This window comes from Canis lupus, chromosome 21 (assembly GCF_003254725.2).
Source record: "Canis lupus dingo isolate Sandy chromosome 21, ASM325472v2, whole genome shotgun sequence".
NCBI lineage: Eukaryota > Metazoa > Chordata > Mammalia > Carnivora > Canidae > Canis > Canis lupus.
In genome coordinates this window covers 23,615,765-23,642,391 of record NC_064263.1, presented here as the reverse complement: position 1 = coordinate 23,642,391, position 26,627 = coordinate 23,615,765, and the positions used below count along the sequence as shown (strand labels likewise).

General features: G+C 44.8%; 1 protein-coding gene and 1 pseudogene across 1 annotated transcript; both read right to left on the bottom strand.

Annotated features, from left to right (window-relative positions):
* Nucleotides 1-11,423: 11,423 nt before the first annotated feature.
* Nucleotides 11,424-13,689, bottom strand: LOC112667824 (olfactory receptor 2AT4-like; annotated as a pseudogene).
* A 6,721-nt stretch (nucleotides 13,690-20,410) lies between these two features.
* Nucleotides 20,411-21,279, bottom strand: LOC112667823 (olfactory receptor 2AT4-like). Its single transcript, XM_025459880.3, has one exon. It carries the CDS (start codon nucleotides 21,085-21,087, stop codon nucleotides 20,437-20,439), a length of 651 nt encoding a protein of 216 aa, XP_025315665.1. The 5' UTR covers nucleotides 21,088-21,279; the 3' UTR covers nucleotides 20,411-20,436.
* Between the last annotated feature and the right edge of the window lie 5,348 nt (nucleotides 21,280-26,627).

The following is a 26,627-nucleotide window of genomic DNA, read 5'->3' as shown; positions in this document are numbered from 1 at the left end:
TGCTTCAGAGATGAAAGGGAAAGAGCCTGCCTCAAATACACAATGGTCTTACCCTTAAAACACTTAAAAAATTTCTGAAGCTGTGTGTGTGTGTGCGTGTGTCGAGGGTTGAGGGGGTGTGTGGCAAGGTTGCTAAAGACTTAAGTTCAAAACCTCCAAAGGGTAGAAGCAAATCTACAATATTTCAGGGCTGAGGAGACAGTGGTCAGCCACACTATCAACCCACAGTCCAGGAGGCCACACATTAGGAACAAGAGCAAGCCAAAGTTAGACTAAATCTTATGAAAACTGAAAGTGAGTCTAACTCAAGCCTCAGTTAGCTAAATTTTGTGGGGGATTTGACTGGGATGGGCACAAGGGAGACTTCTGGGTTGCTGGAAATGTGCTAATCTTTAGCTGGTCTCTTTAAATCTACATATCTATATTTGTATCTCTGTCTGTATCTATGATGTCTGTACCTATAGCTATAGCTATATTTATAGCTAGATCTATATCTGTACCTAATGTTGTAGGCTTCATTTCACTTGACATATACCTTAATTAAACAAGCAAGCAGGCAACAAGACAACAGACTATTTTAAACCTTGCCTCTAGCTTTTTGTCCTACTACAATGAAAGGAATGGCAAGGATGCCTTTTGTTGGAGAAGTCATTTGCTGATAGGAGTCAGAGTTAAAGGCATATTCTACCCAATGGCAGAAACAGAGATTGGAAGGCATTCCTGTGTAGTATGATTTGTTTCCTCCCTGATGAACCACTTCATATCCACTAACCTGTAGACTTCTCTAGACCCAGCTAAGAATATACTATAGTAAACTAGAAATTTCGAGATCTTGGAGGGTCACTGCTGCAGAGACAGACACAGTATTCTTATGATAGTGCCAAAGGCACTAGTCCCTACCCCAGAGGCTCCCCTTGTCAAGAAAGGGGAGATGTTTGCTTCCGATCACCCACAGAACTGGAAGTCTTCAACGGAGTGGGCATAACGATTCCTCTCTTACACCAAGATGTCCTTCTGAATAAATGACACAGGAACAAGTCCATGGTCACCTCCTCTTCAACCTCGATGATTTCTAAAACTACTCCCTCCTTGCTTTTTCCAGAACTGTCTTATTTCTCTTACTTTTGATAAAAACCACTCTCATGTCATTTAATTGTAAAAATACCAAACCTGAAAAGTCCAGCCAGCTTTTTTCTAGACCAAAAGGCCAAGGGCTTGCCCAAGATCACATGGGGTCAGCCAGCCACAGAGAAGGACCAGAACCCAGGCCTCTGAACTCCCAGACCAGGGCTCTTTCTCTAGATCATGTTCCCTGGATAATCTGGAAGTTTTTGTGTGGGAAGAAATATTCTAAGCTGATATTGTCAGCAACAATCAGAAATTTCAAAACAGGGACACCTGGGTGGCTCAGCGGTTTAGTGCCTGCCTTTGGCCCAGGGCGTGATCCTGAAGTTCCGGGATTGAGTCCCACATCGGGCTCCCTGCATGGAGCCTGCTTCTCCCTCTGCCTGTGTCTCTGCCTCTCTCTCTCTCTCTCTCATGAATAAACAAATAAAATCTTAAAAAAAAAAGAAATTTCAAAACATTCTTTAGTCTTTTTTGTGTGGTGGGTGGCTCGGGAGTGAAGGCTGGTAAAATGTCTTTCTAAAAGACACATGAGGGACGCCTGGGTGGCTCAGTCAGTTAAGCACCTGCCATCAGCTCAGGTCATGATCTTAGGATCCTGGGATCCAGCCCCTGCATTGGGTTCTCTGCTCAGTGGTGAGTTGGCTTCTCCCTCTATCCCTCACCCTGGCTTGTAGTCTCTCTCTCATGTTCTCTCTTTCTCTCTCAAATAAATAAAATCTTTAAAAGACACATGGAAGAGACCACTCCATTGTGAATGCTTTCTTGAAAGTAAAAAAAAAAATGAGTTCTGCAAGTCAGCCCCAGTGCTTGGGCAGTAAAGCAAAGCTGCTGCTCCCCAACAGAAAAGAATGAATCCTCAGCTAACCAGACTATTAGTCCCAACCTGCCTAAGCCAGTCACTAGGTTTTCCTCATACCCAAACTGATGCCAACTGCATGTTCCTACATGTTGTTATAGCTCAGAGACTTGACTTTGGATTGGTGGTCCCTGAGGTAAGCTGAGTTGGGGTTTGAGGTGCAAAAAAGTCAGAGCCAGCAAGTCCATTTGTACCCCCTGTCCTCCCTCCTCTGTCTCACTTCTATTCAACAGCGGTGGTGGGAAGGGAGAACAAATGCTGAGTCTGAAGTCTAGAAACAGTGTTTTCTCAAGGTCAACCATCAAGTTCATAGCAAAGGTGGGTCTTGAATCCAGTATTCTGGCTCCCATCTGGTGTTCATGAGGATTTTTCATGAAAGAAGATGACTCCCTAGCCTGCCATCTAAGGTCAATCTTCTTGCAGCCTCATTTCTTCTTACTCTAGTCAAACAGCAACTCCTTGCTCTTGGCTTGTTTTTCTGCCTAACTCAACTCAAATATTCCCTCTCCCAAGAGGCTTTGCAGGTCTTGGCTGGCTCAGGGCCCTCTTTTCTGGCTCTCACATTTCCTGTGCTTTCCTTTGTCATCACTACTATCATCCTGGGTTGTCTCTGTCTATTTATGTGTCTGTGACTCCACCAGATCGGAGCACTTGCAGGGCTGTGATGGAACCAAATTATTTTTATTTAAAAGTGAGCCAGCACCCATATCAGGAGCTCAGTGCACCAGAGACAGGAGCCAGAATTCAGCTTTCCCAATAGACCTCAAGTTGTTGCTGAATCTTAACAGTCAGAATGAAGGAGTCATGAGCAATTAAATAGTTTTAGTTCAACCCTTTTTTTATAGGGCATACAAATGGGGCGGGGGGAAGGGTGCTCAGAAATGGGCTGTGAGGGGCAGCCCGGGTGGCTCCGTGGTTTAGTGCCGCCTTCAGCCCAGGGCCTGATCCTGGAGACCCGGGATCAAGTCCCAGGTTGGGCTTCCTGCGTGGAGCCTGCTTCTCCCTCTGCCTGTGTCTCTGCCTCTCTCTCTTTCTCTCTGTGTGTCATGAATAAATAAAATCTAAAAAAAAAAAAAAAGAAAAAAAAAGAAAAAAGAAAAAGAAATGGGCTGTGATTTGCCCAAGGTCACACAGTAAGTGGGTGACAGAACCAGAACTAGACGATCAGAGGGTCTGGATTATCATCTGGAGCCAGAGATAACTCTTCCCTGGCTCAGCTCACCTGCAAAAGCCCTGGCTGCCCTCCCTACTGGGGCCCCAGGACACACCAATCAGTAAGATTTATTTGCTCACCCCAAAGACACTAAAGCACTTCCTTTCCCTAAACTTCTGTTTTGGCAGAATGCATCTATGCAACAGATAAAGCATGTACTTAGGCACCAGCTAGATAGAAGCACTGACAAATGTTTTTGAAAGAATTTAGTATTTGATATTTTTAAAAAGCACTGATGTAGCATCATGCTAATAATCAGAAACTTTCTGGACTTCCTTACATTTATTTTGTGGTTTAAATGAAGGGAGTTTATTTTGAATATGTGTTTGAATATGTATTTTCAGTGCGGAGACACCAAAGGTACTGTTAGGGGACACTTCCTTGATTGGGATTATCTATAAACCATGAGTTACAGTGCTGGTAGGGGACAGAGGACAAAAAAGCCAATCACTGACATGTTCAACCTGATGCTGCACTTTACATACATCCTCTCCTCTCACCATCCAGGCCTGCCAGAGAGTGATTATGCCCCTTGAACAATGGAGAAACTGAGGGTCCATCCAAGATCACAGCTGGTAAGGGGCGAGAGCAGAGGGTGTTCTGGAACCAGTCTGCTGCAAAGGCCTGAGGCCCACCTAGCAACCAAGAGTGCTGGCTCCTAGACCAGCCTGCCACTCACCTGCTGTGACTTTGGGCCTCTGAGCCTCACTTTCCCCACCTGCAAAAGAGGGCTTTAGAAGAGATGGTCATCTCCAGGTGAGCTAGTTTTTTTTTTTTTAATAGGATTTTTTAAAAGATTTATTTATTTATGATAGACAGAGAGAGAGAGAGGCAGAAACACAGGCAGAGGGAGAAGCAGGCTCCATGCCGGGAGCCAGACGCAGGACTAGATCCCGGGACTCCAGGATCGCGCCCTTGGCCAAAGGCAGGCGGCAAACCGCTGAGCCACCCAGGGATCCCCTCAGCTAGTGTTTTTTGAGTTTTTGAGCATGCCTTCTCTGTTTGGCCTAGTGAGGAGTCAGAATAGCCGTCTCATGGCCCCAGTCTCTAAGGAAGGAGTGAGCCAGGGCCCTGCGGTGTGCTTAATCCTTATGGGATCAAGCCATCCAGGTGCCCAGATCCATGCCACTCACCAACAATATTTCCACTATCCTCTGCATTCCCATAGCTGAGGAGCAGGATATGTGTGCATGTTAGAGTTTGGGCTCATTAACTGGAATTAGAACAACCTGGGTTTCCACTCTGACTTCACCACTTTTCGCTTTCCCTCTGAACTGCAATTCCCTCATCAGTGACTCATACTGTTACAGATGCCTTACTAAATATTTCCATTTCTTTCATTGTCATCGACCTTGCCTCTCTGTGAGAAACTCTCTCACGGCATCATTAGCCTCTTGCTTGTGACTGCACATCCCTGCCCATCCTGCCAGGGAGTCTGACCCAGGGCCACATAGACCAGGTGTGCACACTGGGGCCCCGATGTTCATACCCAGGCTCCTCACTGTGGCTGCATGCATTCCCGGCCTCTCTGAGCCTATCTGCTCACTCCAGCCTTTGCCTACTTCTGGAAAATGCCATCTCTGGCTTAGCTTACCTTCAAGCCCAATCCACCTTGGTGTCTTCTGTAGAGTCACCACACTTGGCCCTAGGGGAAGAGCCAAGTAGGAGCTGGGCCACCGCCCATTAAACCCTGGAGTCAGGGCCTGCTGGGGCCCCCTCCCTCAAATTGGTTCCTCTAAGGGACCCCCACACCCGCCAGCTGGGAACAACTTCCTAGGGTGGAGTGAGGGACTTGGCACTGGGCTTTGCAGGTAATGGAAACAGCGCCATTAACAACCCTCATGGGTCCCAGAATTTTATCACCAACAGAAGACTTTGATTCTTGTTTTCCTAATTGGCCTCACAACAGCCAGAGAGGACAGGCAGAGCCAGGATTGTCCTCAGTATTCAACATTTGAGAAACAGATCTGGAGAAGGGAAGTGACTTGCCCAGGGTCACACAAGTGGCTGCTGGCAGAGCTGGGATTTGGACCCAAGGTTCCAGTTCCAGTCCAGCGATTCAGCAGTACGTCAACTAATGGCTAAGACCTCATTTCTTTCCAGTGCCCTTAGCCTTAGCCTCTCTGGGCCTTTATTTCCTTGCCTGTGAAAAGGGTATAGCAACCTTGCGTATCCCACAGGCTCCCGGGAAGGTGTAGGTGCCGAGCTCATGTCTACCACATGGTAAACACTCAGTAGGTGGGAGCTGTTATCTTGACAAACCAAAATAGTAAAACCCAGTTGCAGGACTAAGAAACGCCGCTGCAGCTGTACCATGAGGGACTTATACAAAGGTTCTGTGGAAAGAACGTGAGGCAGGGCCCAGGCCAGGTCACAGACCATTCATACCTCAATGTTTCAGATTCCTTCCTTTGGCTCCATAGTTCTCAACTTCTGACTCAGCCCCTCGTTCACTGATCAGTATGAAATTTAAACCATTTTTAAAATTTCACAAGTAATAAATAGAACCTATTGTAAAATATCTTTTTTTAAAGATTTATTTATTTATTTATGAGAGACACAGAGAGAAGCAGAGACATAGGCAGAGGGAGAAGTAGGCTCCCTGCGGGGAGCCTGATGCAGGACTTGATTCCAGGACCCTGGGATCATGGCCTGAGCCAAAGGCAGATGCTCAACCACTGAGCCACCCAGGCACCCAAGTCATTTTGTTCTTATTGCATCACTTACATTCCAACTTATTAAGTCTTGGAACCTGTCTGACATACTTCATTCTTTCTCTCTGATATTTGGTATTTCCTAGTATGGATATAACACAGATTATTTCATAATTTCCCTGCCAGTGAACATCTAGGTGGTACATAATTGTTGCTATTATGAACAATATTATAATTCATGTCATTTTAACATTCATTTGGGGGACAGATACCCAGATATTTCTCTCTGACAGATCCTTAAAGGAGACCTTCTGGCCCAAACGGTAAGCACATTTTAAAATGGAATAAGGTATGCATGTGCAGGGACTATCCCAGGTTTGCACCTAGAGACTTTGAGAGCACAAAGTCATCCCAGCAACACTGAGATGACCTTGCTGCATCTGTGCCTGATGCTGCTGCCTAGAACCAGGGGGAAAGCATGCACAAGGGATTCATTGCAGCCCACAGAAGGGACTTCCATAATAGATGTCTGCTGACTATAGATTTACAGCCGCAGGATACAAGATGATAAGTGTTTGGCAGCTCCACAGAAACCAAAAGAATGGTACAGCAGAGGCTGTAACCCCTTCTGATCGAAGGAACTGCATGGTGGAACTGAAGATGGTTTTGGAAATTTCTCTGAATGACAAACCAGAACTTTTTGTGCTGTCTCCTCCTGCCCAGATCTACTCCTTCCAACTGAATGAGGAATCTTAGTTTGGAGTAAATTTGTATATGTGGATCTTTGCTTCACTACCACTAAAATAAAAGTCAGAGGTTTTTCTAGGCGAGGAGATCTAACCACTCTCAAGTAAGGCAAAGAATCCCGCAGAATCACTGGACTATTAGGAGGATTCTTTTGTTCTGTTTTCTGTTTCTCAGACTCAGAGCTCCTTAATAGACACCCAGAGTCATGATAGTGTTGCATGGTGACAGATGGTAGCCACACTTGTGATGAGCATAGCATCACGTATAGAGTTGGTCAAATCACTATGTTGTAATGTTGTATGTCAATTATATTTCAATTAAAAAAAATTTTTTTTTACTGGTTGGTACTTAGAAACAGGAGTGCCTGGATGGCTCAGTTGGTTAAGTGTCAGACTCTTGGTTTCAGATGGGATTGTGATCTCAGGGTTGTGAGATTAAACCCCACATTGGGTTCTGTGCAGAGTAGGGATCTTCCTGGGGTGGTCTCTCCCTCTCCCTCTGCCCTCCCCCCCCCCCAAAAAAAATACATCTTTAAAAAATAAAAAAGCCTCCAAAGCCAGCTTTTGGCAGCATGAAAATGACTAAAGTCTTTCTGGGATGTTACAAATGAAACTAACGAAGACTCGGTTATTGGCCGGAAGAGCTCACATAGAGCGCAGCAGTTGGTGGAACTGCAGTAGGTAGGAGAAAACAAAGAGAAACCAAGACTTAGATTCCTTTCAGATTTCTAATTTTATTTTGTTTTACTTATAAAGGTGAACCAAAAATAGGAGAGCTAAACTGTTGGCTGAGATTTCTTTGTAAAAAGCCAACATTTTAAGACTTCCTAGTATGACATTATGGGATAAAATATGATTTACTTCATTACCTCTGAGAATAAAAATGTTCTCAGGCTTCTAGGAAATGAGTGGCTATTCTATAGCCATGGTAACAAATAGTCCTCGGAACTCGTTTTAAACCTGTTTGATTGTTCAAAGACAGCTTCACACAAATACACAAGTTCCTGAAAGCCAGCCAGTCTAAAAGTCAGCCACCCAGCAGCAACAGCTTCATCCCAGTAACCTCACTTCCACCACTAAAGGCAAACCATCCTCTCAATACCAGCACCCCTGAAGGTCCACCAACCCTTCACCTCCATATTGTCTGCAGCCCTGTGTAAGACCAGCTACCTGTGTGGCTCAGAACCAGACTGTGCCATGAACTGGAGCATTCCCAGGGTTAAGCTGGTAGTAAGTTCAGCCTTTTGTTTCAGATATGGTGTGGTGATCTCTTCCTTTAACATTTTGTATTTATGTCTCTGCAGTTGAGCAGTAATGGTCCTTCTCTCATTTTTTATTTGAGTAAATTGGGATCTTTTCTCTTTTTTTCTCAGTCTACCTAAATGTTTGTCAGTCTTGTTGATATATTCAAAGAACCAGTTTTGGTTTTGTCAATTTTTCCCATTTGCTTTTTATTTCCATTTTAATTGCTATTGTTAGTTCATGCCTACTGCTTGCTTTGAGCTTAGTTTGCTTTTCTTTTATAACTTCTTAAAGTAAAATTATACTATTAATAACTAATCTAATAAAATTAGATTATTAATTTGAGATTTTTCTTTTTTCTACACTTCCCTTGGAGCACTTGTTTCAGCTGCATCCAGTGACTTTTGGTATGTTGTGTTTTCATTTTCACCTCAAGATACTTTCTGATTTCCCTTGTGATTTCTTTTTTGATCCACTGGATTTTTAATTTCCATGTATTTGTGGGAGCAGAGCTTTTATTATTTTAAAGATAACATAGAGAAAATGGGCAGGCTACTTAAAACACATATAGCAGGCAGCCCCAGTGGCTCAGCGGTTTAGTGCCGCCTTCAGTCCAGGGCATGATCCTGGAGACCTGGGATTGAGTCCCACGTCGGGTTCTCTGCATGGAGCCTGCTTCTCCCTCTGCCTGTGTCTCTGCCTCTCTCTCTCTCTCTGTGTCTCTCATGAATAAATAAATAAAATCTTAAAAAAAAAACATATGGCTTGGAACCAAAATATCTAGTTTTTAGAAATAATGATGACTTCTAAGGTGAAACTAGACAACATATGATCTTGGGAATATATTTGAAGAACACATAAGAGGAGGATAAAAGAAGTTAAAGTGAAACCATGCTGTTTGAAATATAAACAGAAAACACAAAATAAGAATTTAGCACACTAAAAAAAAGAATTTAGCATACTATGAGCATTTTACTTAGCATCAAGAATATCTGAAATTAATGCAGAGGAAATGGTATTACCATAAATATCGTTCTTGTAATGGAATCATAATTTCATGACTACGTAAGTATTTTTACTGTAAGTGATAAATGGAGCCAGCTTTGGAGCTCAATGTTGTTACTGAGTTTAGAAGTGTTTTAAACTAGCTTTTGACATTTTAGAATTCATTTTTTTAGTGTTTTTCTTCCTTCCTCTCCCAAGAATATTGAGATATAAAATGTACCACATAGTAGGCTCATGACATATGTACTTGATATATAAATGACCTTATGTCATTTAGCAGACAGCTTTTATTTTCTTAACAAGAAGCATAGGTAGCCATTTGTAAGGACAGATAAATGATCAGATTAAAAAAAATCAGATCATTGCTGCCTGTAAAACTGGTTGACTTATGTAATTATCCTAATGCGTGGTTAAAAACAGAAATCTCAAACAACAACAACAACAACAAAAAAAAAACACAGAAATCTCCACTGGGAAGAATCAGTAACACTGCGACACCAGTCATACATACTCTGTCTCAAAATGAGCCCTGCACCCTTAGGAAGAAGTGAGATGGATTAAAAAAAAAAAAGTATTTTCCTGATGTAGGTGTACTTTATATGAGCTTAATGTAAGAGGGCTCCACAGACCTTAATTCTGGCAGACAGTCATCCCATATGTCCCTGGTTTGTTCCCTGGTCTCCTCTTCTAGATGACTTTTTCTCTCCTCAGTCCACCAAGACCTCTTCCCATTGTCACTCCAGCCAATCAGGAGAGAAGCTCACAGAGTCCCATCACACACCCAGCCACCTGGCTGGGTAGCCACCTTGGTGCCTGCACTCTGCCTCCTGCCTGTTCACATGGACAAACTCTTCCTCCTCCTACCTAAAACTGGGCACTCCAGCAATGCCCTCCTCCCTCTCCCACCACCACCTTTTGTTTTTCTTGCTCATCTCAAACAAAAACTTGATTTCTATAAACTGCTGATTAAATTTTCAAAATCAAGGGATGGCTGGATGGCTCAAGGCAGTTGAGCATCTGCCTTCTCCCTGGGTCCGGGGATCGAGTCCTGTGTCAAGGTCCCTGCAAGGAGCCTGCTTCTCCCTCTGCCTGTGTCTCTGCCTCTCTCTCTGTGTCTCTCATGAATAAATAAAATCTTTTTTAAAATTTTAAAAATCTTTCAAAACCAAAGTATAGAACAGTCTTATAGTATGCTACTATTTCTCTAAGAAAGAGATAATATAGCCATATTTATATATTATACATATGTAAGTATATGGAATTGCTTATATTAAAAATTGAAAGAAATGCAAAAAGTGAATAAAACAGTTTTTGTAAAGGGTATGCAACAGAGAGAGGGAGCAGAAATGGAGGGGAGAATTCACTACAATTGCCTTGTTTCATAATTTTGACTTAAAATAGTTATCATTGTGATTTTAAAAGACCCTCATTGCTATTTGCTGAAATTCTTGCTCTCTGCTAATGCCCTTGCTTTAAGTTCCATCACATGCTGTGCCTTTATCACAATTTGCCAAGAAAGATAAATATTCTTCCCTTTAACATATGCCACAATAATGTCACCACCTGTGCCATTCACTTTTCTGAGAATGGTTTCTCTTCTTGCCTTTTTAGGGGGCACTGTAGTTCTGCCCAGCTCAGATCCTTTTTTGACCTGTGTGATTCCTGAAGAAGACTGAGTGGCAAAGCCTTTTGGGTTTGCTTCAGTCTAAACTCCATTTCTTAACTGAGGGGGGATCCAAGCTAAAAATCAGCAGCCCATGACAAGTAATGACCTGGATGCCATACCACATTCTGGTCAGCTCTAGGATGAAACCTCTCCTTCGCTGTTGGAAGTAGCTCAGGCTTCTGTTCAATCAGCCCACATCTTCATTGTCTTTAACTCCATTAGGACTCCCAAACAAGCAGTAGCAGGTACCATAGGTTAAAAATATTTATGGGAGAAATTCTTGCCTTGGATTAAATACCATCTTCCATGCTCCCACCATCCTCTGCATTTCCCTCTGATAAGACACCTCCCACATTATGCTTTTTCTACCTGTTGTCTTCCTCACCAGATTGTAAGCAAATTGAGGGCAGAGACTATCCCGATCTCTCTCTACGTCTCTAGCTTCTTTCACATGGTCAAACACCTCCTAAAGGCTAACTAAAGTCTTCTTTTTTTTTTTTTCTAAAGTCTTCTTAAGTGAACAAATGGGAAAAATTATATTCAGCAGCGTGGTGCTTACTATGAAGGTGAAAACCACCACAAACCATCATACCCATGGAAAGACTCAGACCAAACATTGAGTACTACATTGCAGCCTCTGTCCAATGGAATGACGCCTTGTAAGAGTTTATTATGAAATGCAGGGGGTACCTGGATGGCTCAGTTGGTTAAGTGTCTGCCTTTGGCTCAGATCATGATTCCAGGATCCTGGGATCAAACCCGGCATGGGGCTCCCTGCTCAGCAGGGAGTCTGTTTCTCCCTCTCCCTCTGCCCCTCCCTTGCACTCATGTTTTTTCTCTTTCTCTCAAATAAGTAAATAAAATCTTTTTAAAAAGAGTTTATTATGAAATACAGTATTCATACAGAGCACAAATGTATAAAGTTAATATATACAGCTTAATTGTAAAACAAACACTGTGTCCCCACCATTCAGGGGAGAATGAAACTGACAACTCCTTATAAGGTACTTGGTGCCCCTCTCTGATCATAACCCTCTCCCTCTCTTACAGAAATAACCCTGATGTTCACTTTTATAATAAATATGGCTTCTCTTCTCTTCACAGCTTATGACATTTGTATGCATTGATAAAAAATGTAATTTGGCTTAGCCTGTCTTTAAACTTTATATAATTGGAATCATATTGTATGTATACTTTTGAGTCATGGTTCTTTTGTGCAACGCTAGATTCTTTCACTCAACACTAGATTCTTTCATCTATTCATGTGAAATTACTCATGTTGTGCATATATGTAATTCCTTCATATTTTATTGGCATGTGGTGTTACATCTTATGAACATTTTACAAGTTAGAGAAATGCAGCTGTGTCAGAAATTAGAGTATGTGTATCTTCAGCATTATAAGAAAGTGATAAAGTGTTTTCCAAAGTGGTTGTGTCAATAAACACTCCCACTATCAGTGTATGTGTGGTCCCTCAACCTACATGCTCATCAATTTGGGTATTGGCAGATTTTGACATTTTAGCCAGTCCGATCAGTTTCTAGTGGTGACTATTTGTTGTTGTAACTTGCACCTCTCCTGTTACTACTAGGTCAAGCATGTTTTCATAGATTTATTGGACATTTGCTTGGGAAATATTTTGCTAATTTTTCTAATGACTTGACTATTTTAGAAAATTGACCAGAAGTAATTCTCTGTATATTCTGGATGAATCCTGGGTCCTTTAGTTGGTTATATATGTATTGTAAGTACTTTCTGTTCTGTTACTTGTTCTATTTTCTTTCTGGAGTCTCTTGATGTACAGAAATTCTACATTTTAAAGCAGTCAAATTTATCCCTTTTTTTCTAGGTTTAAAGCTTTAAAAAAATCTTGCTTAAGAAATATCTCCCCATCTCAAGATGAGGACTATAGTCTCCTATATAGTTTTATAGTTTTACCTTTCATATTTAGGTATTTAATGAGGTTGCTTTTTTGTTTGCTTGATCTAAGAGACAAATTTCATTCTCTGACATATAGATACCTGATAGTACTAATACCATTTAATTATATGTCCATCTTTCAAACTGCTCTGCAGTCATTTCCTTCATATATCAATTATTTGTATATTTAAGGGTCGGATTCTGGGATCTCTCTTCTGTTCTATTGATCTATATGTCTATTCATGTCTTAATAACTAACCATTCTGTGTTCTCATCTTTATTACTATTTTAGCCTTATTATATTAAAAAATCTATTTGATACTTTTATAAGACTGACACACTGCCCACTGAGCTAGGAAGGTGATAATTTAGATACTTTTAAGAAGCTACTTTTTCTATTTTATCTACCATTTTTCTTTCCACAGAAATGTTGATTTCATAACCTAGTCTATAATTAACAGAAATGGAAGTCTCAATGGTATATTTTGGGCCCTACTCTAAGTCATTCTTCCCTTCAAAAAAAATTTTTATGGCATTCTCTCTTTTTAACACACTGGTATCCTGGAAGCAGAATTAACTATATCTAAGGATCAAGAGTCCCCAGAATGCCCTGGGTCCTGGGGACATGCCATTCTGGTGATGGGTACTGACATCCTTGTTCCTCAGCATGTAGACGACAGGGTTGAGGACAGGTGTGAGAATGGCAAATACCACATCACCCATGATGTGGAGGTCAAGGAGCAGGTCAGCCCTGTAGGCCACATAGGCTATGGCAATGGATGAGCAGTATGTGCCAACCACCAGGAAGTGGGAGCTACAGGTGGAGAAGGCTTTTGAACATCCTTCTCAGGAGCTGATGCGAAGCACCGAGGCCAGGATGTGGGCATAGGAGAGAAGCACCAGGAGAAGGGGCAGGAAGGATACCACCATGGCAATGCAGAAGCCCATGAGGGTCTCGGGCATGGAGCAGGAGGCCTGGACCATGGCCAAGTGGTCACAGAAGCAGTGATAGATGTGAGCAGTGCTGTCAAAAGCCAAGTGGGAAGTCTGCACCACTGCTGGAATGGGCAGGAGGAGGGCAGTGAGCCAGGCACAGGCTGCCAGTGTAGCATTGGTCTGTAGGGTCATGAGGACAGGGTATGCAGTGGGTGGCAGATAGCCACATAGCGGTCATAGGCCATGACCACCAGGATGAAGGCTTCAGAGCAGGGGAAGCTGTAGAAGAGGTACATCTGAAGGAAGCAGGCAGGGAAGCTGAGGAAGTAGAAGATGGTTGAAAGTCTTTTGATCCATTACAGGATGTGGCGTCCATGTGAGACAGCTCTGTCTGTACTTCCTCCTGATTAATCTCTCAGCCCTGGACATCCTTTTCACCACAACCTCTGTCCCCAAGATGCTGTCCCTCCTCTTACTTGGGGACCACTTCCTCAGCCTGGGTGACAGGCAGCCAGAGCATCTGGAAACCAAGAGTTTGGAATGAGAATTTTGTATAGTTCACTGTACAATCAATGCAATCTAAATGATCTATTACCAAGTTTAGAGGGCTGCTGGCACCATCCAATATTGCTCCTTCCATTTTTACCCACAGTTCACTCCCTCCATCTTCCCTCAAGCATTTAGTAGGTACCTACCTACAATCTGCAAGTCTATGAGGTGAACAAGGCATCCTACCTTCACAGGGCTTTATTTAAGTTCTAGGAGCAGGATGGTATATTTAAAAGATAATCACACAGTTAATTATCTGGTTACAACTATAAGTGCATTGAAAGGGTTTCTGTCACTTTCCTACTCCATGTCCGACCCTCTCTTTTGGACATCATATTTCAGATGAGATCTTAGATCCCTGTGCCACTGAATTTTCATTTAATTTTGTTGCAAGTTCTCCTAAGTGATATCACTATCAGCACATCACTAGGAAAGGCTGATTTTTTCCTGCAACTTTTCGGCAACCTGCTGTCTGCTGAGTCTACTCATTACCCAGGAAATGGCTGCTCTCTCATGTTCTGGTGCAGCAGCTCTGCCTGCCTCTCCTGAGTTCTCTGGCTGCCCTCTCAGTGTTGGGAAGAGGAAGCGCCTTCTGTGGGACTCTCTTCCTGACGGAGCCCAAGCAGAGGGCAGATTTCCCACCACTCAGGACACATCATGAGTCTATTATCTTCCTTCCTCCCAACTGCTGCAGCCCAGCGCATGTTCTGTTTGGTTCTTCAGTGCCGACTTTGCCAATTGGCTCCTCTCATACCAATCCAGAAGAAGCCACAAGGACTGTCGTCAGAGCCATTGTTGCTAGAAAGGATTGGAAGAACTGAATGCCTGGACTGCCAGAGACAAAAGAACAGTGTCGGGGGTTGTTCACTAAATGTGTGGCTGGGGTCAACCCTGGGATTGCTCAGGCAGTACTGACTCATCCCTCTCTCAGGATGAACCTCTGCTGAGCAGTCCAGGCAGGTTCATGTTTAAGTCTATATCACTGCTGTTCCACCGCAGGGATTCCACGAGACAAAGGGCACATGCTTTGTTTACCTTTTTGTGTATGAAGAGCTTGTACCTCCTCAATTCCATGTTCTTGAAAAAGGAGTTGGTCTTTTGATCTTTGCAACCACTAGCACAGTGCCCGCTCAGGATGTTATGACTCTACTACTTTGACCCCACAGTAATGAAGTTTGTTCTTGGCTTTTTCAGTGGATTGCAGAAATGGTAGACATCTTTCAAAGTGCTCAGAAGGACACAAAAGAATTGGCTTCTAAATCTAATAGACTGATCATGGACCACAGAGTGAGTCTGGACTCATTTAGGAAGAATGTTTGTAATTTTCCCATGGATTAGCTAAAAAGTGTTCCAGCCAAATCATAATGAATATCTGCAATTGAAATGATCAATACAAAATAAAACTGGCAGCAACTAAGAAAAATTGAATCCCTCAGAACTACATCTACCTGCTTGTTTTCTAAAACAAATGCAAAGCAAATTGAAAGCACCTCTCAAGTCCTAGAATCATAGAATGTCAGGCTGGAAAAAAAATCTTTTAAATCTTCAATTCCAATACCAGTGCCCTCCCCAACTCTTCTCCACCACCTTTTATATTCTTCTTGGTTGGCTCTGTGATTAATTTGGATTATGCTGCCTGGCTTCTCCATTTAAAAATGGTAACTGACAAATGCATTATCTAAAATGAGCACAAGAGAGACAACTATCCCATGTGTGTGCCCCTTGAAAGAAAACCTCACAGGTCACCCCCAAGACCTAGGCAAGGGTGAATCTCATTGTCTCCATTTTATTTATTTATTTATTTATTATTTATTTATTTATTTATTTATTTTATTGTCTCCATTTTAAAGGCTTAACCCTCAGTTGATCGAAATCTCATTTGACAAATCCAGTCAAAAAATTTTTTTTCTAACACCTGAAGTGATGTTGTGGCTGATAGTCCTGGGTGACACACAGTAGGGCATCTGAGAGGCAGAAACACAGAGGGTCAGGGCCAGAGGGATCCTAAGGGGCCATCAAGTCCAACTGTTTTCTCTTCCCTCCTCTGCTCCACTACATTGCAGATGGAAGTACAGATGCTACAACCTGGGTAGACAGGTGGCACATGGCTTCTCACTGCCAGGCGGCACTGGGCTATCCGACAGGCACACCAAACATGTGCTGGCTCACCAGCGAAGCAGGGCACCAAAATAATTTCTGAAAGATTTTCACATTTGCTATCTCAAAGCATCGCTCAACTGGCCCATCCTAGGAAATAGCAAGTTTGGCTGGAACTTCTTACACTTAACATACAGGTTAAGGTCCTTGTTTTACTTGAAATTACCTAGTACATGTGAACAATGCCATCCTGTGCTTCAGGCCCAAAGGGCGCTGTCTCCCAGGACACAGAACTTGCCACCATACCTGGCAGGGGTCCTCCCTGTCTGGATTGTCCACCAGTCAGTTACACAGGTGGACAGAAAAATCAGTCACTGGAAAGTACAAGCTGATGCTGTAGTTCACATATATCATCCTGCCAGGGAATGGTTATGCCCTCATCATTTGAGTCTGACAGGGAATGGTTATGCCCTTCAACCAGCAAGAATGAGGGTCCCTCCAAGGCTACAGCTGGTGAGGGTGAGAGCGTGTTCTGGAGCCAGCCTGCTGCAAAGGCCTGAGCCCCACCTGGCCACCAAGAGTGCTGGCTCCTGGACCAGCTATGCCACTCACCTGCTATGACTCTGGGTCCCTGAACCTTGGTTTTCTCATCTGGGCAGTGAGAGCTTGGGAGGAAAAGACCTCTGGGGGGTCTCCAACTCAATGAGCTCTTTTCTGGGGGTCCCCCTCTGTGGTTGGCAGATTGGATATCACAGTGGTCCATGCCCTAAAGGGAGAGGGTGAGGACTATCCCACCTAGTGAGCACTTGTTGCCAGTCGGGTCCTTTCCCTTCATCTTGTCATGTGGACCTTAGTGGTCAAGTGTGTGGACTTGTGAGTCAGAAAGGACCTGATTCCAATCCCAGCTCCTACTTCCAGCAGTGTGGCCTTGGGCAAGTCACGTCCCCCTCCTGAAGTTCATTTCCCTCGTCTGTGACCTCCTGGGTTGTTGTGATCCATATGGAGCAAATGCTTGGACAATGTTTACCCAACAGCCTGGAACACACAGGGCTCAGAGCTTGCTAGTGTGTCCACTGGTGATTGCTGTCATCAGTCTAGCTTTCCTGGGGGAAGCCTTGGCCGATATGATTTGAATCCCACCCAGAGGTGCACCTTGTCCAGATCTGCCAGGATATGTGGTCCAAGGTCCCAAGCCAGGGTATGCACAGCCAACCTGTGTCCTGGTTGCCTACATCTTGTACACTTGATCTGTCTTCCTTATTTCCAGCTCCAGTTCTACATCCCTCCCACCATATCCTTGCCCCTGTCTCTCCACTTTGGTCTTTGCTCAGCTTTGGCATTTCCCCTCCACCCTACCTTGGCCCCCTCACCTGTCAAGCCCTGCTACCTTGGTATCTTCTGTGGTGTCTCATTTGCTTCTTCTAACCTAGTCTAGCAGGGAAGCACCAGGCAGATGCTGAGCTGTAACCCATTAGACGCTCCAACCCCTCCTTCAGCCAGGCCTGCTGGGACTCTCTCCCTCAAGATGGGGCTTCTTAGGAACACTATGCCATCTAATCACCCAGGATCAACTTCTTGGCACCTCCTAGAGCATGTGTTGGGAGGGGACATGCCTCTGGGATTTGCCAATAATGAGAACAGCATTGTTAACAGCCCTCCTGGGCTCCAGAGCCTTACAACCAATGCAACAGCTTTTTTTTTTTTTTTTAAGATTTTATTTATTTATTCACTAGAGACACAGAGAGGCAGAGACATAGGCAGAGGGAGAAGCAGGGTCCCTGCGGGGAGCCTAATGTGGGACTCAATTCTGGGACCCCAGAATCACGACCTGAACCAAAGGCAGATGCTCAATCACTGAGCCACCCAGGTGTCCCCGGGTAGCTTTTGTTGACATTATTCTATCTGGTCTTCAGAAGAGCCAAGGGAGACAGGAAGCCCAGGAAGAGAAAATGAATGTCCAGAGAAGTGAAGTGACTTAACCACTGCTTATGCTGATGTTTAGTATTAGAGCTGCAGGCCAAACCCTTGGGCCACATTTCCAGCCCTGTGCTCGGCAGTATCCATTGTGGAAAAGGGTAGAGGCTCTAAAGTGAAGAACTCCTGGGTTTGAGTATCAGTTCTAATATATTTTAGTTATGTCACTTTAGGCAAGTTCCTTAACCTCTCCGAATCTGTTTTTCTATCTGTAAAATAGAACATAATATTACCTATCTCACAGAGTTTTTGAGAGGATTTAATAACATAAAGAGATACTGGGTGCTTGGAGTAACACATGATTATCCAAAAATTATTCCAGAAGTTCTCTGTGTACTACCTGGCAATATCCAGGGGACAGGCTACCTGCATATATTTAATTTCTGAGGGGACTGGAGCTGTCCATTTCCTGTGGAAGGAGATGCAACTTTCATGCGTTCTGAGGGTCTCAGGATGCCACTGGTTTTACCAGGAACTATGGTAGTATCCAGTGGTCAGTTTGTTCTGCTTATAAAACTACTCTCTTGCTTCCTTCCTCCCAAAAGAGAAGCAATCAGGGTCAGGGCATTATACCTATATCTTAAGATATATGTGTGTGAACTGTTAGCAGCCACTGCTCAGCTGCTAGAGGGCAGGCCACCAACTGTGTGTCTACTACAGTCTACCACTCAAATCTCTCAGATTCATCCACTTATCATAAGAAGTTCATTCCATTTGGACCTAGTATTTCCAGGATTCTTATTAGTCACAATTTTGGGGGGAAATTTCTAAGAGAAGCATTAGTAGTATTGACTACTGCCCCTGCCACTGCAGGCAGTCCCATGGCTACGAATGATTCTCATCATCGCTTCCCTCTACCACCCATTCTAGATCCCCTTCTCCTTTCCCTTCACATTCACTTACCTCAGTTGGTCTAGATGGATTCCCTTCTGGCATGATGCAGACCCTCATCCCTGACAGTTCTGAGCCCTGATTACTGTGCCTCATCAAGCTAGGATTGCTTTCATTGCCCATTTACAGTTAAAGTCAGTCATGGAAGAAACAAGAAATGCTCCCATGCCTGAGTACCAACCTCCCAGCCCCCACTACCTATGAGCAGTCTTATCCCTCCTGAAGATTAGGGTCACTTACCCTTGCAAGAATAGTAACTCCTTTTTTGATTGCTAATATACTGGCACAGTGGGCTTAAAATGACCAGGCAGCCTGTTGTAGCTTTAAATTTAGTGAGACATACAGTGTCCCCTGTGGAATCAGTACCATTTAATCCACAGAAGCAAAATTGTAAGGACTGGAAAGACAGATTTGCCACAATGGGTCACTGTGGGTGACAGTGAGTGGAGCCACTCTACCATCCACCCACTGGTTCTTGGCAGGAAGCATTTTTTAATGGGTATCCAAGCTGAAAATGGATCCTTCCCTTTGGTCAGGAACATGGACCCCATTAACACTCCCTGATTGGAACAGCTAGTGGTTTTCTTATGCAATTATTTCAAGCCTCCCACCTGCCCTCAACTCCACTGCTGACACACAAGTACTTGCTAACAAACAAGTGACACCAATGCCAAAAATATAAGAACTTAATAGGAAAAACATTTAACATTGAATTAAATGCAAACTTCTTGGCCCCCACAGCCCCCTTTGCTTCTCTCTATCCTATCACCTTTTATTATTCTTTGTATGTGACTCTCCACCAAACCATGGATATCTTGAGGACAACAACTGTGTCTGCTTCATTTCTCTCTCTGGCATCTAGTAAATTTTTTTCTGAATGGTTGGATGATTGTATTTATCACATTAATGACTGATGAAAATTGTGAAAACTACAATTGTTCTATAACACAAGAGAGAAGCCTTCTTCTTCTTCTTCTTCTTCTTCTTCTTCTTCTTCTTCTTTCTTTCTTTCTTCTTTTAAATTTATTTGAGAGAGTGAGCAAGAGTGAGAAAGAGAGCACTAGCAGGGGGAGTGGCAGGCAGAGGGAGAAGGAGAAGCAGGCTCTCTGTCAAGCAGGGAGCCGATTTAGGGCTTGATTCCAGGACCCTGGGATCATGACCTGAGCCGAAGGCAGACACTTAACCAACTGAGCCACCCAGGTGCCCCAAAGTATTCTTGGTCCAGTATTTGAGGACTAGGTTTTAGTTGTTTGCTCAACTGAATGAAGCTAATTTAGACTGCTGACGTTCATTTAAAAAATATCTCTCGTGTTTCTTTTTTTTTTTTAAAGATTTTATTTACTTATTCATGAGAGACAGAGAGAGAGAGAGAGAGAGAGAGAGAAGCAGGCTCCATGAAGGGAGCCCGACGTGGGACTCAATCCCGGGTCTCCAGGATCACGCCCTGGGCCAAAGGCAGCGCTAAACCGCTGAGCCACCTGGGCTGCCCTCTCATGTTTCTATTCTATGCTAGGCACTGTCATTAGTGTCCAGGGATCTGAATTTGTTGTATCTAAGAATCAAGGGTCCCCACAATGCCCTGGGTCCTGGGGACATGCCATTCTGGTGATGGCTACTTTGACATCCTTGTTCCTCAGCATGTAAATGAGATGGCTGAGGACAGATGTGAGAATAGCATATACCACATTGCCCATGATGTGGACATCAAGGGGCAGGTCAGCCCTGTAGGCCACATAGGCTATGGCAATGGATGAGCAGTATGTGCCAACCATCAGCAGGTGGGAGCTACAGGTGGAGAAGGCTTTTGAACGTCCTTCCTGGGAGCTGATGTGAAGCACCGAGGCCAGGATGTGGGCATAGGAGAGAAGCGCCAGGAGACGAGGCAGGAAGGATACCACCATGGCAGTGCAGAAGCCCATGAGGGTCTGGGGCATGGTGTCAGAGCAGGAGGCCTGGACCACGGCCAAGTAGTCACAGAAGCAGTGATAGATGTGAGCAGTGCTGTCAAAAGCCAAGTGGGAAGTCTGCACCACTGCTGGGATGGGCGGGAGGAGGGCAGTGAGCCAGGCACAGGCTGCCAGTGTAGCATTGGTCTGTGGGGTCATGAGGACAGGGTAGTGCAGTGGGTGGCAGATATTCACTTGGCGGTCATAAGCCATGACCACCAGGATGAAGGCTTCAGAGCAGGAGAAGCTGTGGATGAGGTACATCTGTAGGAAGCAGGCAGGGAAGCTGAGGAAGTGGATTCATGCAGGGAAGACAGGAAGAAAGATTCATGCAGAGACAGGATGCCCACCAGGTAGAAGATGGATGATGAGCCTCTGATCCACTACAGATGGCTTCCATCATGGGTCAGGCCTGGATATCCACAGACAGACATCAGCACATATCTGAAAGCCAGAACAGCCAGGGAAACATTAGCTAGAACATTCATATTTTTCTTTTCAACCATGGATCTCAATCCTAGCAGTTTCTTCAAGTCTAGAATTTTACTGCACAACCAAGATGCCCAAGATGATGAGGTGTCTAATGAACAGTGGTTGAAAGAGCTGGTCCTATCTGATGGGGAAAAGAGGTGAACACAAACACATGAAGGGCTACCAAAACCCCATATATGGATTAAGTCTTATAATTAGAACTATCCCATAAGGCACAAAATTGGTTTGAAAATTAGTAAATTCCATATAACCAGAGGTATGCAAGACTGCAGTCTTTTTGGCAGTAAGACTACAGAGAAATTTTAACATTAGAGTAGGTGCTAGATTACAAAATCTTTATACAGTCTTCTAACTCTACATCCATTGGTTCTAAAAAAAAAAAAGTAGCATAAATGAACCCACAATAATCAGATTGTGGAGTTTAGGGGGCAAAATTATCCATCTGAGAGGGAAAGTCTTGAGAAGCATCCATTTCAGTTCAAATGTCAATTAAAAATCCAGTAGCTTCTTTGTTAGTTCAGTAGCTCCTTTAAGGATGTCTCATATGGTAGCCTACTTCCTGCCACCACAGGTAAAGAAACATTCTGGGTATGGTAATGTTGATAAGTCAGTCCCTCATTAGATTTTTTCCATTGTTAGAATCTTGAGTGAGGTCATTTGGCAAAAGCACATCTGGTCTGGGAATCTTTACACAGCAGTTCCTAGATAGAGTTCTTTAACCTGAGACCCAGTAAAGATAACAAGATCACTGGTTGAGGATGATGAAGCTGAAGTCTGCGGTGAAAACTCTACGTACTTTGCAGTGCGGTTTCCTTGAGTCTACCTCCGTACCTCTGAGCCTGAGGTTGTCAGTGGCTTCTGATACGGGCTTCCAGCTCATGAACTCTATAGGACTGGTGAGAACCCTTCTCTGGGGACCCTGAGAGAACCATTTCTGTACAGCTCTGGATTCGATTCCCCCACTCATTCTTGTCTTACTCCATCTGGGCTGGGATGTCGTGTCTCTATTTTCTTTTTAAGATTTTTATTTATTCATGAAAGAGAGAGAGAGAGAGGCAGAGACATAGGCAGAGGGAGAAGCAGGCTCCCTGTGGGTAGTGCTATGCGGGACTCCATCCTGGGAACCCGGGATCATGCTCTGAGCCAAAGGCAGATGCTCAACCTCTGAGCCACCCAGGCGTCCCATGTCGTGTCTTTTGAATCAATGTCCCTTGTCTCTATATTTCCATTCCCTTGAGGCTTCCCTTTCTGTGTTATCTTATTGTGGTATTGATATGAAGAGCGGCTTCCTCCAATGAACACTACAGACTGATGTCTGCTTAGCCCAAGAATGGCTTCCCTTTCTGTAGAGCCGCTAGTGGGGCCCTCTGTCCATATCTCTCTAACCTGGGTGCCCGTGACCTGTCTTTATGTCCTGGTTCTTGGTCATATCCAGAGAGCAACCAGAATTATTTTCCCAGAACTGCCTGGTTTTTGCATTGAAATTCCCATTCCGCAGGAAATCCCTCTGTCCCCAGCAAACCCGAATGATGGTTGCCCCATAAGGGTAGAGGGTACTGTATATGACTTTGGTAGAAGGAGTCCTTTCCTGAATGGAATCCAAGTTGAAGATGAGTTCTCCCTACTGGGGAAAAAAACCCCAAAAAACAAAAAACCTGGCCTCCAGGGAACTTCCATATGTCTTCCCCTTCCTAGCTGCTGCAGCTTGGCAGGTGTTACTCATTAGCCACTTTATGCCCAGCACCCGGGAGCCTTCCTTTCTTGGCCTCAGTTCAGAGGGCACTGCAGAGAACTGAGAAGACTCAGAATGAGTGTCAGGAGAACCACTCCCGGCACTCTGCAGGGAGTGACTCCACTTCCCTCCAGACCGCTGGAGAAGGTCCTCACGCAACCCCTGGAGCTGAGCAGTGTTGGTTCGCCCTTTACCTTGACTAAGTGATCCAGGACCAGGTTATGCTGACATTCAGATCGCTGCCTCTCTGTACCAGCCACTGCCTGAGCAGGTCCACTTGGTTCTTCTAAGACCACCTCCGGCTTCTCTCTCCCTTAACAAAACCTTTATCGTGTCACACGATATGTAAGAGTGCAAACGGCCCCTGCAGACAGATTAATCCCCTATCCTTTTTTCATAAACGAAGAAGAATGCGGTGGGGCTGGCGATGGGGAGCAGCCCCAGGTCAACAGCAGCTGGTTGCCAGAAATGGTCCTGGAAAGCAGGCCTCCTGGCTCTGGCCTTGGATTCATTCCACCAAGCCAGGACACCTGGAGAATTGGGAAGCTCTGCTTTCCACCTAGCGAAAAAATCAGGCCAAAGATTTTATTTTCCTTTCTCCATTTCTTAGGCTGATATCAGAGACAGCTATAATTTTCTATTTTCTGCTGAGGGCATTTTCCAACAGTTTCAAATGGGCTAGTTACCAGAGGCTCTACATGGCCAGAAAAAAATGCTCCTCTCAAGAAATGCCTTAAGGAAGAGCTGGACTGGGTACATCAATGAGGTCTTGGCAGCCAGGCCCCACAACCTGAGCAGAAATGTTATGTGTCCCATACCTGGTCATCATAAAGCCCCCCAAAATATTTTTTAATATTTTTTAATAATTCGTGACTGAAAGGGTTAACCTGAGTTAAACTCAACTTTTCCCTTTAATGGACTCATCAGCAGGGGTTTCTATTTTATTCTAGCACTGAAATTGATACAAACCGCATTTCCTGCAAGTCACTGCAAGTCTGAGCGGCTGTGCCCTCCCCAGACGGGGCCCACGTGAGCTGCTCCTGCCAGGTTTGCTGGGCAATCATGGAATGTCAGAGCCAGAGGTCTCCTGAAACACAAGCAGTTTAGTCCAACCCCTATTTCTCCCCATCTTCCAAAAAGCCCAAAGAAGGGAGTGACGTGCTGGAGGTTACACAGGGGTAGGTGGCAGAGCTGCACTAGCAGCCACATCCCTGGCTCCTTGGCCAGGTCCTTTAAGGGGCCACCTTGGGAGAGCCACTGAAGCTTCCTGGTCTGGAGGCCCAGATCATTCTGGGAGTTGCCATTCATGTTTCCCTCATTGGCCTCTGGGTTCCCTGGGACTGGAGATCTGACTCTTGTTCTATAAAACCAGCACCTCAGTGGGACCCATCTTGCTTCTTGCCAGACACTGGAGCATGGCTGTCCCCACAACCTCAGGGCTTCCTCTCCAGCCTCCCTGCACATTTCCTGACTTTATGGAGACCTTCTGGTCCTGCTCCCTTATTGCTAATAGCAAGGGAGAGGCCCAGAGAGGGGTTATGACCTGGCTAAAATCACACAGTTAGCAAGTCAGCAGCAGAACCAGCCTGCCATGCTATAAATTGGGGCAAAAAGATTTTAGCCCATCTCCCCATCTCTTAGAGCCCTTCTATAGTGGTATGAGAATCTGCCCAGTGCCCTCCCAGAACCTTGCCCTTCCTTGGGCTCTGACCAGCTCTGGGCACTTGCCTTCGTCCCCAAGTGCTCTGCAGGGTGGCCCAGTTCACCTGCAACCCAGACCACTTCAGCTGCACCCTCCTCTCCTCTCCCCAGGCCAGCGCTGCCTCAATAGGGAGAACCAGGCTGGTGCTGAGCTGGTCCCATTAAGCCTCCAGGCTCTGCCCATCACTACTCATCTGGGGCTCTCCACGTCAAGATCCCATTCTACTGGGGGCCCTAATGTTTTTCTGGGGACTCCCAAGTGGCTGATTAACAACTACCACTGGGCTTTGCTGAGATGGAACAAGAGTAACAGTCCTCACTGGGACCCAGGACTCTGTGGTCTGTGGATGTTTTTCCAGCTATTGAGCAACAACCAGGAGCCCCATGTGACCGATGAGGAAACGGGCTCAAACATGGAAGGAATTGCCCATCACACAGCAAGCCAGGGGCAAGGGCAGACCTGAGGTCTCATATTTGTGCACTCTCAAGCTAGCCTCTGAGCCAGGCAACCACACACAGAAGGAAAAGTTTGTGAAAATTTTCTCTGTAAATGTGAAGTCAGTCCTGTGCTATTGCCCAGGGGCTAGGGGCATGGCTTTGAGTGTTTTGAAGCTAGAAGAACAAGTGTGACAGAACAGGGAGCCACTCAGGCTCCTAGATCTTCACCCTCTCACACTCACCTGCCGTCTCTTGCTTGCTCTTGCTCTTTATTAGACACCTTATAACTCAGGCCAACCTCCTCCAGGAAGCCCTCTGTGATTTCATCTTCTCTAGTCCCCAGGACTCTTGCTCTCCTCTGGATTAACCAGGCCTGGCTGCTTATGCTGCTTATTTTTAAAATTAGGAGAACTGGGGGTCACTATTAATTCCATATTTAATGAAGCTGGCCGTGTGCCGGCTGCCTAATCACAGTGAATCTGCATGGTCTAGTGGGGATAGCCAATGACAACACTGGCCAGCAATTATATCTAGGGTGATGTGTATTACTATAGAGTTGAAGGGCTCAGAGGAGGGAACAAAGCAGGCTTGCAACATGGAAACACCTTTTGGGTTGGTTGTGAATTATATGCAGATGAGGAGAACCCTTCAGGCCAATAAGGCAGGGACAAAGGAAGGGCTGAAAAAGCAGGAGATGTGTTCAAGGGGCAGATAGAGGAGTGTTGGGGATATAGTATAGAGGGAGAGACGGGGAGTCTCAAAAGGGGAAGCTACAGAGATTGGCAGGGACCAGAGAGAGAAGGGGCTTGACTTCTAGGATAAGAATTCGGCACGAGACATTGGAGAGCCTGGGCCAGCCTTCAGGCAGGGGATTAATAGCTGCCTGTTCTAAAAAGATCACCCCCACTGCCACGTGAAAAGCAGATTCTAGTGGGAGAGGCTAGAGGCAGGGAGGCCAGCTGGGCATCTGGACAAGAAGAGGTATAGGGAGAAATAACAGTATTCCAGATGACAGAAGCTGCTGCCTTTCCTGAGCCCATGATGTGCCCAGGTGGTCACATGCTTCATCTCAGTTCATCTGAGAAGTGGTTTTCATTACCCTTGCTTTATAGATGACGAAGCTCAGAAAGGTTATGTAACTAAGCCGGCTTGGTCCCTCCTCTGGGCCAACAGGAAGTCACTGTTAGAATTCTCTCCATCTCTAAGACCCACACACACCTTTATACCACCCAGGATCAGAGAAATCTTCAAGGGGCAGAGTGGCCAAATTTTGATGACTGCATGTGGAAGAGTCAAGCATTCTGGCTTGGGTGACAAAGACAGATGGCGGTGATGTTGACCGAAATGAAGACGCCATGGTGATGGTGTGTGGTGGGCAGTGCAGGTGGAAAGGCATTTTCAGAGGAAGACTATGAGTTCTGTTTTGGACATGTTGCATTCG

What these genes read in the sequence shown, in the direction of transcription:
- LOC112667823 (XM_025459880.3), bottom strand. Translation starts at nt 21,087, where the DNA reads ATGTACCTCATCCACAGCTTCTCCTGCTCTGAAGCCTTCATCCTGGTG.